We start from the raw sequence: 18343 nt of genomic DNA on the forward strand, positions 1-18343 counted from the left end.
GGTTTTAATAACCAGGGTGTTTCACAGATTCCTCTGACAGCAACTGACTTTAATACTGGGACTGGACTGAAGAATGATGCAGGCTGCCATGCTAATGCACCTCCGGAAGTAAGAATCTAGAGGAATGGATAAGAAAATATAAGAAAAAGAGGTTATTCGACCATGCTGATCTATTTTTCACTGTAAAAGTATTTTTATACATTATTTTATTTTTAATTGTGTGTGTGTGTGTGTGTGTGCAAAATCCAGTTATAATACTAGGAAACTCACAGGGAGCGATAGTGAATCTGGCAGACACACAGGTGTCTTTTTTATAGCCACACGTCTCCTGAGTGGTCACACAACTTCCTCCAGGGGAGCCGGGGACACAGTTATAACATTTCAGGGCAGATCCTACAACAGTTATTAGGCTGATTAAACAACATCTGATTATGAACAATTAATTTTGTGGACACTTCAAGTGATCAAACTCTTTAGATAAGGATTGTGATCTAAAACAGTTTGGTTTTAAACGAAACCCACCATTCGTCAAGATCAGGACAAGAACAAGAGTCAGCAGCAGAACCTTCATCATTCTGCTGAATGAAATAGAAAAATAATCAGTTGAATAATCTGACTACAATATTTCATGGCACAATATATTTTAAAATTACAACAATATGTATTGCTAATACTGGAAGGTATGGTATATAGTTTACCTAAAAAATAAAAATTGTTTGCAACATATATGTTAGATCCAGAGCTCACATGAGCTTTCATATTTATTAACTGTTCAATTAAAATGAAAATACATTGTTTTATGAAAAAATATATATATATTATGTATTATAATTATAAATAAAATATTTAGAGAATTTTAAGCATATTAGCACAGTTATAGATTTTATTCAAAATGTAATATTTGATAAAAAAAATATATATTATTATCATTATGAATATTTGTTTTTTGTACTATTGTGGCTTTTTATACTGTGATAATTTTGATGATACTCTATTCATAAAGTAGCACATAATATTTTATATTATAATATGAAATAATATATTGTAAATATTAAAATAAATATATATATTTTTATTTATTTGGTTGTTTTTAAGAAAAACAGTTTAATTAAGCTTATTTTTAAGATATTATCAAATCAAATTTGGAGTTATGTGTTTCACTCCCTGTCTGATAGGGTTGTCTTCTAACTAGAAGTTGGCCTAATTGGTGACATCATCCAGCACTAGGGTCAGGAACCGAGAACAAGAACCGGTTCTGTATTTTAAAAAGAACCGGAACCGTGAGCAATTTCTAAGTTTTGGTTCCGAAACGTTCCTGCGCGACACGTGACCAAGCGCTGTGAGTAGCCTTGCACAAATGTTTCGATGATTAGGTGTTTCCCATAAACGATGCCACAACCTGAATAACAGAACGATAAAAAATCTTCACTCAATAATAACTTGACAGAGTGTGATACACACTGCGTGTTCTTATGCCGTGGTGGTACTTATACGGGATAGTTCAACCCAAAAATGATTCTGCCGTTAATTCTGTTGTTAATTACTCGCCGTCACTGTCCTCCGCCATTTTTGAGAGTCCCATGACACAAACACGCATGTTGTTTTTGATGTAAAAAAAGTATCCTAGCTTCATAAAATTATGATGAACGAGGGTCTTATAGGTTTGGAAAGATATAAGGGTGAATAATGACAGATTTTTAATTATTGGGTGAACCATCCCTTTAAGTAACATTTACACCCCTCAGTAAAGGCAAGGTTTGAAACGTAAAAATACATAGCCTGTATGAAAGAGGTGCCATAAAGCCTGAACACTGCAGTTTCACTTACTTTACACTATTATTAGGGTTTAAGGGAAATATGATTGCTCTGCTGCAATAAACCAGTCATATCTGCTCTATGAATTGAGGAAGAATTTATATTGTAAGAAATATTCATAATGTTAAAGTAATTAAATACCAAATCTTACCATGCTTAAAAAACAACAGACACCATCACAGAATTTGTAATGGTTTTACTTGTTATAAAAGGAAATTGTACTGGTTATAATAGAAACTGTAATATACCCAGTGGGTCTCTACTGTTGACCATCACCTTCTATTGGTGGCTTGTGAAAAAAAAAAAAAAATTGGAAATGGTTTTAAAAGTCGATTGTTTGTAATGTCTGAAATAACTGTAGTGGAAACCATTGTATTTTTTGTGATAGTTCTATTTTTTTTATTTATTTTTTTCAGCATTCAGCAGTGATCAATGTACAGTCAATTCGGTGTCCCTGATTTAAACTTTGAAATTAACAAGTATATATGGTGGACTGGAGACATTTTTCTTGTTGACTCATAGCTCACATACAACAACAAATTGACTTGCACTGCCCATAAATTGTAACGTGGTGGGTGGGGAGTGTGTGTGTGTGTGTGTGTGTGTGTGTGTGGAGGGGGGGTGTGTGGGGGGGGGGCTTTTGGCGAGACTTGGCCAATGTCGTTTCTACTTGGTGCGAGCTTGTTCGCGTGCAGTCTTGAAACTCATACATATATCTGAAGAACATTCTAAGAATATCGTGAAGAAAACAAAAAAAGTAAGTCTAAACTTTTTATTCGTTTTTGTATTACTCTCGCTGTTTGTTCTGTGAATAAATGTGTCTGTAATGCGCTGAATTCTTGGGAGTTTTTTCCAAGTTTTAATGTTCTGAAGATTATCGTCCATGATCATAAAAACTATAACGGTTTCTGTGAGATGCCACATAGAAAGTAAACACTTTTAGTGTTTCTGTATTTGGAGTAGAAACTAAAACCACGTTTACAAGCCACAGTTATTCTGTAATTATGTATTTGCTCGATATGCCTTAAGCATATACGTTGCATAATAAAAGCTGATGCTTTTTTGCATTAGAATAATTTCTTATGCTTTAGCAAGAAGCACATTTAAAGCTGGATACTGACTGCATGATTCTGCTTATGAATTTAGTACAGCACTATGATTTGACAGGGTGGGGAACTCAATGAAAACCTCTAGTTAACATATATTCATACAGATCTCAGAATATCTCTTATCATTGTCTGCTGGCTTCTGCACAAAATAATAAAACAGTTAATGTTTGAGAAGTTTAAAAGTGAGATTATTGGGGCCTGAAGAGGAAAATCTGATGAGAAGAATATTTAAAAGTCTCAATTTTCTGTCCATTTAATCTACTCTCTGTTGAGAAGGTAATGCAGAGGAATGTCTGGTTTATGTTTAGTTGAAAGGAATACGTCTCACAAATGGAATTTGGTGATTGTGAGAAAAGTCTTGAGAAAACAGAAGAAAACAAGTTGAGAAGATGGAGAACACAAGGCCATTTGGAGGAAACACACGGTTCTCATTTTGGCTGTTTATTTAGTCACTGGGAACGAATCCACATGCAACGTCAGCATTTCTGTTCCTTTTCATTCAATATTTTCTGTACCAAAGTGCTAGTGATCACTGATCATTTTGGAATAATTACTGACATATATTTTAATGGCAATCTGAGGCACATCTGTCATGCTCTTTCATATAAAATGTGCATGTCAAACAAACATCAGTTTAAATGTTTTTATAAAGTAACAATTCTTTATTTCTTTGATTGTCCTTCATTATGAATCTTAGTTTTAAAATCACATTTGCGTTCTCTTTGTGTTTGCTTCACATCATCATCAATAAATGAATTGCTAAATATTTATTGTCTGCGTGCGGATTCCAAATCTTTACACTATTTTCCATCTAATTATTTTGTATGATGTTTTGCAGGATGCCAGGACAAAGACTATCAATCCGAGATAACGCCGCTGTCGGACGTTTTCATGGTGTTTCTGCCAGCAATGGCCAGGCCATCTCAGAGAAACACAGCGGGTCCATCGTGAGGAAAGAGAGCGGATGCTGGCACTGGTTTCAGAGAGCTTGTCCATGTTGTGTCAGGAGACAGAGCAGCTCGAATGATGTGAGCGGTGACGTGGATGGTGTGGCTCCCGGGGACGTAGAGAAAGAAAGACCGACTCCACCGACTCTCAACGGAGATACAGAGCTGGACGGTGAGGAGCTCGGTCTGAGGATGAGATTTGAGACTTCTTTTCATACACTTCAGCTGAAGTTTCTCAAACTCAATCTTTTTCTTCTTCTCTCTCTCTTTCTCTTCAGAGTTGACTCTAGCAGTGCGCTCTGTCGATCTGCTGAGTGAGAAATCAGATCAGAACAAGACGGAGCATCACACGGATCAATACAGCAGTGACCAGCTCATCATCCGCAGAGGACAGACCTTTCAAATAGAGCTCGACCTCTCACGACCTTTCAACCCAAACACAGATAAACTTCACCTGGAAATGAAGACGGGTGAGCACGAAGTTAAATCTCAGGAACTATATGGTCAGATTTCAGGAATGTATACTTTCAGTGCAGTAAAATCTAGACTTTTTCAGTTTTTTATAACAAATAAATATGTCTAAGAATCATTATACATATTTAAACTGTATGTATGTATGTATTTATTTATTTATTTAACTTCTTTGGCTTTCTCTCTTTTTTGAGTGAAATCTTAAGTCTGTATATTTGATATCAATTGAATTTATTTACTTTATATTTAGTTTTAGTTTCTTTAGTATTTTAAATAAAATTCTGAAAATGTCTTAACCCATATGTGTGATGTCTTCATGCAGGGTCGCTCCCGCAGGTGTCGAAGAAGACACACATCATCATACCGCTGGTGGACGAGCTCCAGGATGAACGCTGGGAGGCAAAGATGGTGGAGCAGAAGGACAACAGGGTGAGGCTTTCTGTCAACTCCCCCGTCACTGCTGTTATCGGGAAGTACAAGCTGACCATCACAACACAAAACCTGAAGACGGGCGAAACTACCACGCATGACCACGACAAAGACATCTACATGCTCTTCAATCCCTGGTGTGAAGGTAAGAATAATAAAGTTCAAGCTTACTTCAAAGGATATATTACAAAAAAAATGTAATTTACTGAAAATGTACCCATCCTGATGCAATCCAAGATGTAGATGAGTTTGTTTCTTCATCAGATTTGGAGAAATTTAGCACTGCATCAGTTGCTCACCAATGTTTCCTCTGCAGTGAATGGGTGCCGCCAGAATGAGTCTAAAAGCTCATAAAAACATCACAATAATCCACAGCACTCAACAATGAATGACTTTAATGAAAAGCTGCATGTTTGTAAGAAACAAATCGATCAAGATGTTTTATCTTCCAACTAATGCTAAAATATCAGCTGTTTGAACTAATTCTGATGATTCAGTGAAAAACTGAAATCTACAGATGCAAATAGATAAAATGCAGTAAAATAAACACTTAAATGTTTATTTCAGATGTCCTCTTTCCACTTGTTTGAAAGCTGAAAGTTATGGAAACCACATCGTCTTACCTTAAGAATATATTTTATGATGTTTATTGACAAAGTTTGCTTTTTCATCAGCACAAAGATTGCAATGTTAATTAATCATGTTATGCCACATACAGTGATGTATGAAATCAAGTTTGCGTAGATAGACGATGACTCTAAACTTTTCTTTTATCTGAACTCATTCATTCTCAAGAAGCCAATGCACACCTCTATTGAAGCACGTCTCTGATATATTCAGCCTGTAATATTGCACAGGCAACAATTAATGCAAAATAACATGAAGCTGCAAGTTTGCATTTGCAACCCATTGACTTACGTCAGTCTTCAGGAGAAATGAAGGTTTTCTTGTAATCCATGTCTTCCAGCAGCTGCTTGTCTGCAGGTACTGGCTGTAACTCGCAAATAATCTTGTCCTTACAAGAGTTTTTACATCATCTCTGTCAAGCAGCTTTGAAAAAGTGTTTACAGTTCACAGTGTTCCTGTGGCTCAATCGTAGAGCATTGCGTCAGCAGTGCAAGTTTGTGGGTTTGATTCCCAGGAAACACATGTTCAGTAAAAACTCTTAGCCTGAATGCACTGTAAATTACTTTGGATGAAAGAGCTGGTTCATTACAGTCATTCTTTCTGTATGGTTTTGATTCTCTTAAAAGAACTGTCTAAACTGTGATCACTATCTGTTTCATGATGTAGACTCATTATGGTGTTGCATCTGATAAGAATCATGAACTAGATAAAACAATGCAATAATAAGTCAAACAATAGAAATGCTCATCAAAATAAATAAATATATATTATTATATGTTATATAAAATAAATAAATAATCAAAATAAATAAGAACTTATTTAATGCATATAATAATGAAATAACTTTTTTTTTTTTTTTTTTACATGCTTCTGCATTGATTCAAAGGGCCCTATCTTGCACCCAGCGCAATTGACTTTGTACACCGACGCATGTGTCATTCCTATTTTGCACCCGCGCAAAGCGCGCTTTTCCCTCCACAGAAGCACGTCGCTAAACTAGTGAATGAACTTGCGCTCCCTGGGCGGTTCAGCGCAAAAAAGGAGGCGTGTTCCGGCGCAAACAATCCCTGGTGCTATTTTGCTGTTCCATTAAACAATTGCGCCACTGACCAGAAAAAACCTAGTCTAAAGTCAGTGGCGCGTTGCGCGTTGTTCATTATGCTATTTTAAGGGCGCATGCTTGACCATAATGTGCACAACGCGCATACACTTTGCTCATGTAATCTACACAGATGCAACAGTTATTTTTGCAAATCATAAATTGTTACACTAAAAAATATTAACACGTGAGATGACGGAAATCATTGTGGTGTGACACGAAGATGTGAAAAAATTGGCATAAATTTAGCTTACAAATTATTCAGGCTAATTGTAGTAATTAAGGATCAGACCTGTTGGCCAAATAGTGGCAAGACATATGTGTATATAAGGACATCTGACAAATTGTGGCTATTTCCTCCCACGCCTGTTTAACCGACGCTATTTTGGGTGGGTTTCTCCCATCCCCATACAACAACTTCTCTGTCTTTCACTGCTCTTACAAGAACATCAGTCTCCTCGGCTGTGAACTGCTCCTGGCGTGCGCCTGGTAAATACGCCATAATAATAGCAATCCATAATGGAACTTGCGCACCTGCTTTTAAAGGGAATGTTGGATGAAGTTCTGATTGGTTTATTTCACGTTACGCCCAAACCACACCTATGAATAATGAAGCTACTTCAGACCAACCCATTTTAGATTTGCGCCGGGCGCAAGAGCCATTTATCCCGCCGGGAAAATAGCAACAGCGCCGAGACCCGCCCACAAACTTACTTGCGCTTCGCGCTTTGACACTTGCGTTTCAGATCGTTAAAATAGGGCCCAAAGTGTTTGAGTCCTTATTAGTCTAATAGTTTAAAGCTAGTTTTCTCGGGTGGTTTAGGATTTGTCATCCTTCCTGCACTGAATGCCAGAGATGTTTTGTAAGGAAAGAGAGGTCTGCCAAAACACCTTTCACTCCAAGCACTGTAAAACTTTTCTCTCTCTGCTTTTTTCCCTGATGTTTCTTTTACAGTTCCACCTCATCTGGATTTTCACATGTCAAACATATCCTCCCTCTCCCGCTCTCTTTCTCTCCCTTCTTGGCCCCTTGTTCACTCCAGGCTCTTTCCTTTCATTCTTTTCTTTTTTTCAGCTTGTTTTGTTTTATAACACTAATTTTTATGCTCTGTGCTTTTGTTGAAAGCTGCTGGCTCGTTCCTGCTCTGCAAAACACTGTGAACTCTGCAAGAATGTGTTTTCATTTAAACAATCTTTCAATAACAGGGTGTAGCTGGCTTCAACTAGACATAACTTGATTATTTACTCAATAAAATGTAGAGAATGCTTAAGCAGATTCAGATAAAGAGGTAAAGTTAAGCATTTCTCAGTGGATGTAAATTTGTTAATTGGAATATTTTTTTTTTTAAATCATACATTGTTATTTTGGTATTTTCATACCGATTTCTATAACTTTAGCAAATGTATCCCTAATATTTACTGCTGTTTATTTAGATTTCCCATTTATAATGATGGAGAGTAATGACATTAGGAACTAGCTTTTATTAATTAAGGTGATTTTACAAAAGATTAACTGGGGGAAAAATAAATAATAATAAATTAAGAAAATGTTTTCCCAAGAAAGCAAAAAATAAAGACTCATATTATTTTCAGATTTCATTTTAATTTTAGTTTTAGTAATTGTTTTTGTTTATAAATTTTTCAAATATTTCATTTATTACTATATTTCTTTTTATTTAATTATTTGTCATTTTTATTTTAAAATACTTGTAATTTCAGTGTACTAAACTTGAAACAACATTTATTTTTATTTTTACATTTGTTTACATTAAGTTGACATTTTTCCATCTAATATTTATATTCATTTTATTTCAGCTTTATTTCAATAAAGTAAATTATTTTTAATACCTTTTATACATTTTAAATAGCAATACCAACCCTGTTTCAGAAACTGGAAAATTGGACATATGCTGATTTTATTGTGATATTGTGTTAAAGGAAAACTAATATGATTACATCTTTAAAAAAAAAACATTTCCAGTATATAAAATCCCCTTCATAAACTAAAGTATGTATGAGCCTGCTGTGTTTTTTTGTCTCAATGCTTCACTCTTTCTGGCCTCTTTCCATTACACTTTCTCTTGCATGACTCACTTTTCCATTCATTTTGTAATCTTTTCAATCGTCTGGCATCTTCTCTAGTCATTTCCGTTACATTATGCCTCAATTTTTTTTCCCTTTTCCCGTTTGATCGCACCTCCCCTCTTGTTCAGACAATAACCCCCAGAACACAGAGCTTTTGATGAAAACAGAGCACAGTAGATGCCCTGCTGTGGCTCACATTGATGACATCACTGTAATTTAAATTTAATTGAAAATGACCCAAACCACCGTATTAAATCCTGTCTGCTCATGGTCCCTCATGACTCTCTCTCTCTCTCTTCAGAGGACACGGTGTACATGGAGGGGGAGAAAGAGCTGAAGGAGTACGTCTTAAATGACACTGGGAGAATCTACTATGGCACTGAGAAGCAGATTGGAGCTCGTACGTGGAACTTCGGCCAGGTGCGAAGATGAATAATGCACTAAGAATAAAGCAGAATAAAGCACTTTCTGGGAAAAACATGCTAGTGGACAAATCCTTGTGAGAACCTTATACAGAAAAGAACAGAGATATAAAACATAATGTTTGACAAAAACTACCAGTGATCAGCGAACTGATAATTTCACAGCAATACTTATTTTATCTGCCATGGAAAGAAAATGTAATGATTGTTATTTTTCTGTATCTACACCACATACTTATATTGGTCAGTGTTATTTTCATATTGTTTTAACAATTAAAACACACACACACAAACACACATATAAATAGTGTTTTCCTTGTTACGTTTAGTAATTTTGTTCACTTGAATGGAATACTAATATTAAATTTGTTAATAATTTTTATTTCATTTTTTTGTAATTTTAGTAGTTCAACTTAAATGTATGCATTTCAGTTAGTTGGCCGTGCAACATTTCTAATTCTTAATTTCTGAGTTTTACTTTTATTTCAGCTTCATTTCAAAAATCATTTCAAAAATCAAAAACAGTATTTAATAGTTTTAACATGAATTCTATTTAGTTTTTTTTAAGCACCACATGCTGATTTTGACTGCTTCCATTGTTTTCATTTGTAAGTCGATCTGAATAAAAGTGTCTGCTAAATGACTAAACTTAAATGTATATCACAAACACATGAAGCTTTTTTTTAACTTATTCTCACAAGAACTGCCCACTTAGACAGGAAAAGTCATCTCACCAAACCACAGTTCATTTTGTTTATATGTGAAATTTACGGTAAATCTGGAATCAATTATGCCATAATTGTAGACTGGCTTGGAAATAAAAACATGTGATTACTGTGCTTACACAATATCAAAAATGTGTGGCAACTTTGCAACCAGAATTTTGAGCCATGCTTAGACTTGTGATTTTACCTGGTTGTCTCTCTCTCTCTCTCTCTCTCTCTCTCTCTCTCTCTCTCTCTCTCTCTCTCTCTCTCTCTCTCTCTCTCTCTCTCTTCCATCAAGTTTGATGAAGGGATTCTGGAGGCCTGTCTGTTTGTGCTGGATAACAGCGATGTTCCTCCCTCGGGACGAGGAGATCCTGTCAGTGTGGTCCGAGTCATTTCTGCCATGGTGAGTGCCACACATCCAGCAACACAGCTGGAACAGATCTGTGAAGAGAGCCTGATTATAGTTAGTGAATGTATCTGTCCCTTCTAGATCAATTCTCCGGATGACCTTGGTGTTCTGGAGGGAAACTGGTCGGGGGATTATGCTGGCGGGACGTCTCCCACGGCCTGGAGTGGAAGTGTTGAAATCCTCCGGCAGTACCACAGAGAAAGAGGGACGCCCGTCAAATACGGCCAGTGCTGGGTGTTTTCTGGGGTCACGACCACAGGTGTGTGTGTGTGTGTGTGTGTGTGAACAGATAACAGTCTCCGCTTGGCTTTGTGTACGGCAGGAAAGCTTAGGGTTAATGATTCAGGATTCCAGCTGTAGACATAGAGACTCTAGAAAATAAAGTTATTTTCTGGCATTGATGGTTCCACGAAGAACCTTTAACATCCATGAATTCTTTCCGGTCTTTATAGAGGAAAGAGGTTCTTCAGATTTTCAGACGTTCTTCTACCTACCACTAACGGTTCTTGTTTGAGATTTTTGGAACTTTTATTTTTAAGAGTTTAATATTAAAGCATTAACAGTGAATAAAAAATCACAGATAAGTGCTAGATGTATCTAGCGTTTGAAAATACTGCTTTCTGAAGATGCATCAGTCAACACAATATCATCAAGCCCAAAAACACAAAAGAGAGCGACTGTGATTGGACAGCAGAAGTGTAGGCCACCCCATTACCCCCATTTTTACTTTTATGCTGTTTATAGAGTCACAGTAAATAAGACCTACTGTAATCAAACAAAAGTTCAGTGAATAATTCAGTGGGAAGAAATAATAATGTTTAGGTGAAATTAATTGTATAACTCTTAAAGTCAAAATGTGCAGTATCATTGTAGAATAAAAGCATTAATTTCTTCCAAAAGTTTGAACAGTAATGTATATTATTCTAGTGAATATTTACAAGAATGGCTAAACTCATGCTCTCTTTCTCTATCTGTCCCAGTATTGAGATGTTTAGGTATTCCTACCCGTTCTGTAACTAATTTCCAGTCTGCACATGACACGGATGTGTCCTTGACAACAGATGTGTATTTAGATGAGAATATGGAACCAATCAATCATCTCAACTCGGACTCTGTGTGGTGAGGATTTGTTCATTTTCATGAAATAGTTTCATGCTGTTGTAGTGGTGTATCATTCCTGTGATTTCCTCTCTTTTGCAGGAACTTCCATGTGTGGAACGACTGCTGGATGGCCCGTCCGGATCTGCCTCCTGGTTTGGGCGGCTGGCAGGCCGTGGACTCCACACCTCAGGAGACCAGTTATGGGACGTTCCGCTGTGGCCCAGCGTCACTGGCCGCTATTCGCTCCGGACAGGTCTACCTTAAATTTGACACCCCTTTCGTCTTTGCTGAGGTGAGGCCAGACACGTCAAATTATCTTCATATAAACAGCCATAGAAGATGCATTCACAGCCTTTCTGTCTAGAAACGTACATGTTACATAAATCAAATTTTGAAGTGCACATTCATTGAAAATTATTTTAGAAAACAGGTACCAGTTTTTTTACCCATTATATTTTTCTGGAATATTATCCACTTTTTAAAATAATATGAAACGTACTGAAACTTATATTCCAAAGCGACTGATATTCAAATCTGTTATTAATATAAGAAATACATTTAGACTTGTTATTTATAATAAATGTGTATTTATTTAGATATAATTCCTGTTCTGTTCTGAATATAGTTTCATTTCAGGGACTTTTTATGTAGTAAGAATTAAAATACATGTTTATAATATTTGTAAAGATTTAGTTTTAGTTTTATTTACAGCTGTTTTACATTATTTCTGAAATATGACATGCAATTTTGACACGCTGTGACTTATTTTCATGTGCAACTTCTTGTTTTTCCAGAAAATACTATGATTTTATATTCATGCGCTTGTGCACAATTCATCATCTTTTTTTTCATTAGAATATAATAACTTGCACTTGCTAATTTCTTCAAAACTTTCCTTTTTGGATGACTTGGATTACACTATATTTGAGTAATTATTATGTATTTCTTATATGATAAATATTCTATCTGAGTGTTATTTATATACTACTATTATAATATTTATAAAAATTTAGATACATTTTCATTTTCATGTTCTATTTTTAGTTTCAGTAATTGATGTTTTATTTGAGTATTTTTTCTACTGCAGCTTAAACTTGCTTCCTTTCAGTTAGTTAACATTAAGATTGCTTCATTTTTCATCTAATACTGTATTTATATTTTATTAAATTTCAGCTGTATTTGATAACCCAAAGTGATTTTTAATATCAACACTGGACATCATCTGTTCTTATGGGTTTTTTTTTTATTCATAATGGATAGAATCGCCCTGCTCTCATGTTTCTCTTGAAATGTGCTGTTTTACTCGGAGTACTTCACAGTGCAGAAGTTAAGAGACTTGTGGATGCTGTTAAATGTGAATGTGCTTCAGAACAGGCCGGTCCTGACGTGCTGCCTGAAGCCTGTATATATCTTGACAGACTCGTCTCTTTAAGGAGTTTCTGCTGAAAGCTTGTGCTTTTTCTGCTGCAGGTGAACAGTGATAAGATCTACTGGCAGAGGAACCTGGATGGCACCTTCAAGCAGATCCACAGTGACAAGAAAGCAGTCGGCCACTGCATCAGCACTAAAGCTGTGGGCTCGGACGAACGTGTCGACATCACACACCTTTACAAATATCCTGAAGGTGAGAAACACACATCAGACATCAATCTCAGTATCTTGTTTTGCCTGTACCAACCTGAAACACAGGAAGCATAGACTATAGCTGTCAAAGAAGAAGCCCTGATTAAATATTGCGTAATACAACAGGCCCAATGTATATATAATGATGAAATCACATGCTATTAAAATCATGAGAACACTCGTATGGGAACTAGTGTAGTTTCCTTTATTAGATCCAAATGCCAGGAGAAAAATAAATAGATTGTAATATGAGTGAATCTCACAAAAGCTGTGAAGAAATGTCAAATTACTACTAAAGACATTGATTTGATATATAACGAATAACGATTTATTAGTATTTTTTTATATATATATATAAGAAACAAAGCATCCAACTTTGGATTAAAACTGTAAACACACACACACACACACCTTATTTATTAATTTACAGTATATACACAACTGTTAATGTTTTACATTATTTGTTATAGCTTAATATACATGATATCGATAAATACATTGAAATACATTATACATTAATGACTATTTATATTGCACATATGTACATATAAATAAATTATAATATAAATACATTTATTTTTGTTCTGTAAATGAATTACTGTAAAATATGTATTGTTATTTTAATATTTAAAATATTTTATTTATATTAAATTAAATGATTTTCGTATATGTTCATACTTTTTTATATAAATTATTTTAATTTATTTGTAATAACAATCTTTATTTTAATAGACATTATTATACATAAAGAAATTGTGTTATTGGCAAAAAAAAAAATTAATAAAACTTATTTTATTTTGAAGTTTGTTTGTTTTTTCTATTAAATTTTTTAGGGAGCAATATAACCTTTCTTTGTGAGATTCATCCATACAATCAGGAGTTAAACTCATGTTCTTAGTCGATGCTGTCTTACCAGAGCAACACCGAGCAGAAGTGATTTCTAATGCCAGGACAGAGGAAGCCAAGAGCACACAATATCTGTTTAAACCAGCGATAAATGGCTTAACATTCCTCTGCCGTAATCACTCAGCCTTTTCACCAAAATACCTGTCATTATCTCTGAATGGGTAGTTTAAAATTCACCGAGTTTCACCAACAGGAAAAAAGATCAGCATCGTCTCAGTTACTCAGCTACACAAAATATAAACCAATAAGAAAATAGACTTAAAGTGACAGATCACCCAAATCTAAAAATTCTCTCAATGTTTGCTCACCCTCAAACCTTTGCGCGTTTCTTTATTCTGCTCAACAAAAAAGAAAACATTTTGAAATATGTAGGATACATACAGTATAATTATCTTATTTAATGTGTCACATCAGGTTCAGAAGAGGAGCGTATCGCAGTGGAAACCGCCTGTCGCTACGGCTCTAAACCCAACGTCTACTCCAGTCCCATTGCTGATGATGTGCAGGTGGAGGTGAAGATGGAGGGAGAAGGTCCACGCATGGGAGGAGACGCTCAGCTGAAGATCGTGGTGAAGAACAGCAGCTCTCAGCCGCGCAGAACCACCCTCCACAGCCAGGTGGCAGTCATGTACTACACCGGCGTCCTGAAGGACACCGTGAAGAAGGACACGCTTAATGTGGAGCTGAACCCACAGGAAGGTGAGCTTGGGTTTGTTCGGACTGGCATACTAGCACACTACTCACACCACTGTACCAGTGTGCACACTGTACTAGCACGCTACTCGCACTACTGTACCAGTGTGCACACTGTACTAGCACACTACTCATACTACTGCACCAGTGTGCACACTGTACTAGCACGCTACTCGCACCACTGCACCAGTGTGCACACTGTACTAGCACGCTACTCTCACCACTGCACCAGTGTGCACACTGTACTAGCACGCTACTCGGACCACTGCACCAGTGTGCACACTGTACTAGCACACTACTCTCACTACTGCACCAGTGTGCACACTGTACTAGCACACTACTCGCACCACTGCACCAGTGTGCACACTGTACTAGCACGCTACTCGCACCACTGCACCAGTGTGCACACTGTACTAGCACGCTACTCGCACCACTGCACCAGTGTGCACACTGTACTAGCACACTACTCACATTACTGCACAAGTGTGCACACTGTACTAGCACGCTACTCTCACCACTGTACCAGTGTGCACACTGTACTAGCACACTACTCGCACCACTGCACCAGTGTGCACACTGTACTAGCACACTACTCGCACCACTGCACCAGTGTGCACACTGTACTAGCACGCTACTCGCACCACTGCACCAGTGTGAACACTGTACTAGCACGCTACTCGCACCACTGAACCAGTGTGCACACTGTACTAGCACGCTACTCTCACTACTGCACCAGTGTGCACACTGTACTAGCACACTACTCGCACCACTGCACCAGTGTGCACACTGTACTGGCACACTACTCACATTACTGCACAAGTGTGCACACTGTACTAGCACGCTACTCTCACTACTGTACCAGTGTGCACACTGTACTAGCACACTACTCGCACCACTGCACCAGTGTGCACACTGTACTAGCACACTACTCGCACCACTGCACCAGTGTGCACACTGTACTAGCACACTACTCTCACTACTGCACCAGTGTGCACACTGTACTAGCACACTACTCGCACCACTGCACCAGTGTGCACACTGTACTGGCACACTACTCACATTACTGCACAAGTGTGCACACTGTACTAGCACGCTACTCTCACTACTGCACCAGTGTGCACACTGTACTAGCACACTACTCGCACCACTGCACCAGTGTGCACACTGTACTGGCACACTACTCACATTACTGCACAAGTGTGCACACTGTACTAGCACGCTACTCTCACTACTGCACCAGTGTGCACACTGTACTAGCACGCTACTCGCACCACTGCATCAGTGTGCACACTGTACTGGCACACTACTCACATTACTGCACAAGTGTGCACACTGTACTAGCACGCTACTCGCACCACTGTACCAGTGTGCACACTGTACTAGCACGCTACTCGCATCACTTCACCTCTATAGTTTTTTATATTTAATTTAGAAAAAACTACTTTTATAGTTTAATTTTAGGTAGCAATATAAAACAAATGTATATCTTTATAAATTAATAATATATTTATGTTACAGTACATAGACATCTTATGTGTAAAGCTCATAAACATTGCTGATGATCTCTTTGTGTCTATTTCACGTCCTCCAGAGAAGACTCTTGACTGGGTGCTGCCATACACACAGTATCAGGATCAGCTGGTGGACCAGGCCGCACTCATGCTGACTCTGTCAGGACGGGTCACTGAGACCCAGCAGGTTTTGGCCAATCAGACCAGCTTTAGGCTCCGAACACCTGATCTCCACATCGAGGTGAGACTTCCAGAACTTCCGCTTTTTACCACTGTGCAGTTCATTCGAACACAATTCTGGTTTCTCAAAACAGAGATGGTTTGTAAATATCCTTAATTTCTTGTTGTAGTCTATCGGAGAGGCATATGTGGGCAAGGAGACATCTGCGAAGATCACATTCACAAATCCTCTTCCTTGTACTCTGCGTGATGTGGTCATCCGAGTGGAAGGACTCGGGCTGAGAGACCTCCATCCCATCAAAGTGGGGTAAGAGTTATCCTGAGCGGAATGTGTGCAGGATTCCTCTCGGAGTTCTAACATTTGGAAACAATCCTGAAGGATCCTAATGGGAATTTCTTACATGATCAAAACACAACATAAAATCTAGATCCCAAAGGACAAAGTTCCCAACAGGATTATTATGATTGAAATTCAGACAGGATCCACTGGTAATCAGAATGAAGCTTAAATAAAATACAATTTAAACATTTAATTACCTAATATTCAAAAACTTAAATTGAAATAAATCTTAAATGACAAAAGTTGCTTTGGTGTCAAACTGAAATAAACAGCTAAAAGCTAATTCCAAATATGAATAAACACTATAATAGTGTACTACAATAATTATAAAACCTATACTTTAAATCATATTAAATGTGAATGACCTGCACTCAGTTCAGATCAGTTTTTTTATTATATTGTGAATGTTGCATTAATCTCTCTCTTTCTTGTCTTCTCTTTCTCTGTTTTCTCAGTGATGTGGGCAAACATGCCAATGTGACGGTGACGGAGCACTTCGTCCCCTTGATAGCAGGCAAGAGGAAGCTGGTGGCGTCTCTGGACTGCAGACAGCTGTCACAGGTGCACGGTGTGACCGACATCGACGTTCACGAGAGCCAGTGAATTCACTCACACTATCAGCATCATCAGTAACTGCACATATAAGTACTTTACATTGAGCCATGTGGTTATCTCTTCAAGAAATAACCCTCTTTTTCACATAAAATAGTTCCTACTGTATGTCCCTAATCTGAAGTTTGTTTTGAATTCATTTTAGACATAATTTATTTAAAAAACTGTATTGCTTTGATTTATTGTGTCTATTAAATGTTACTTTAGTTTAGTTGATCAAATGGATCTGTTCAATGCTGAAAAAGTAAGCTGATATATAAACCTGTATTAAAATTTTATGTGATGACTGATAACCTAAAAATATATATATTTTATTGTGGATAAACATATGTAGCTCATGCATTTAGTTTCTATGCAGGTGTAGTGCCTTATATTGCATACTGTTCACAATGATGACTATTATTGACTCATTTAATGTTCCTTTGAGTAAATGATTAATATTAATAATGATTTCATATTGAGCTGCATTGGTCTGATGCATAATGCTGTTGTATCCTCACATCATTTTGCTATTACAAAAACTGGGAACCTTCAACTATGAAAATGTATGAAGACACTAACACTTTATTTACACCTGCTCTAACTTGTTTCTTGATGTGGTTTAAATAATTAAACCTACTTTCCATTTCTAGTATGAACAAGTCAGAAACATGGTCAGGTATTTATATTTATATATATAAAATATCTCAAAAAGCAAAATACTGGATCTAGCCCCTCATAGTGTTACTTAATTGTAATCAGAGGAGGAATGCGAACATCTCTCAAAAACAAAGTCGGGTCTAGTCTAGGTTCTGATAAGACAAGCTCAAGATCACGTTTATTCTAATCAACGTCATACAGTAATGCACCACTCTAGATTTATTTTTAATTTAAGCTTTTATTCTAACAAGTGGCTTAATGAGCAATAGTACGGCTTCAGAGGTTGACTCTTTTACTCACAAGTCGGTTTTTACAGCCTCATTTGTGTTTACAATCACGCTCTTGCAAACTCGTTTATTTCTAACTCAAACTTTCGTGGAAAAAGTTAAAGTCACGTGACCGTGGTGCATAAGCTTCGGGATTCACAAAAGTTGTGTTCATTTTTAAAGATTGTCATGATAAACAACATTAAAAGGGATAGTTAAAATACTATATCATAATAATATATAATGAAATAAAACTATGTTTATGCGTTTATAAATATATACATAAAAAATAAATGGGCCAATGCAGAAGTATAGTATATAAGTCTATGCAGACACATCTTATTAAAAG

The 18343-nt window shown here is 36.8% G+C and overlaps 1 protein-coding gene across 2 annotated transcripts; it reads left to right on the plus strand.

Annotated features, from left to right (window-relative positions):
- Window positions 1-2455: 2455 nt before the first annotated feature.
- On the plus strand, window positions 2456-18284 carry LOC113086871 (protein-glutamine gamma-glutamyltransferase K-like). Of its 2 annotated transcripts, XM_026255517.1 has the most exons (14): window positions 2456-2572; window positions 3763-4043; window positions 4150-4341; window positions 4665-4916; window positions 8884-9002; window positions 10010-10117; window positions 10205-10382; window positions 11104-11242; window positions 11324-11516; window positions 12695-12848; window positions 14168-14452; window positions 16038-16198; window positions 16308-16444; window positions 16933-18284. In XM_026255517.1, exons 2-14 carry the CDS (start codon window positions 3764-3766, stop codon window positions 17078-17080), a joined length of 2346 nt encoding a protein of 781 aa, XP_026111302.1. In that variant the 5' UTR covers window positions 2456-2572; window position 3763; the 3' UTR covers window positions 17081-18284. The 2 variants fall into 2 exon arrangements, with proteins under 2 accessions (XP_026111302.1, XP_026111301.1); XM_026255516.1 differs by lacking the exon at window positions 2456-2572 and having other exon boundaries at window positions 3571-4043.
- The last annotated feature ends 59 nt before the right edge of the window (window positions 18285-18343 follow it).

Source organism: Carassius auratus, unplaced genomic scaffold (assembly GCF_003368295.1).
Source record: "Carassius auratus strain Wakin unplaced genomic scaffold, ASM336829v1 scaf_tig00044234, whole genome shotgun sequence".
Classification (NCBI taxonomy): Eukaryota; Metazoa; Chordata; class Actinopteri; order Cypriniformes; family Cyprinidae; genus Carassius; species Carassius auratus.

What these genes read in the sequence shown, in the direction of transcription:
- LOC113086871 (XM_026255516.1), top strand. Translation starts at nt 3,749, where the DNA reads ATGATGTTTTGCAGGATGCCAGGACAAAGACTATCAATCCGAGATAAC. An exon ending in TTCTGGGGTCACGACCACAG is followed by an intron (nt 10,383 to 11,103) that starts GTGTGTGTGTGT and finishes TATCTGTCCCAG; the next exon opens with TATTGAGATGTTTAGGTATT. An exon ending in CACCTGATCTCCACATCGAG is followed by an intron (nt 16,199 to 16,307) that starts GTGAGACTTCCA and finishes TTCTTGTTGTAG; the next exon opens with TCTATCGGAGAGGCATATGT.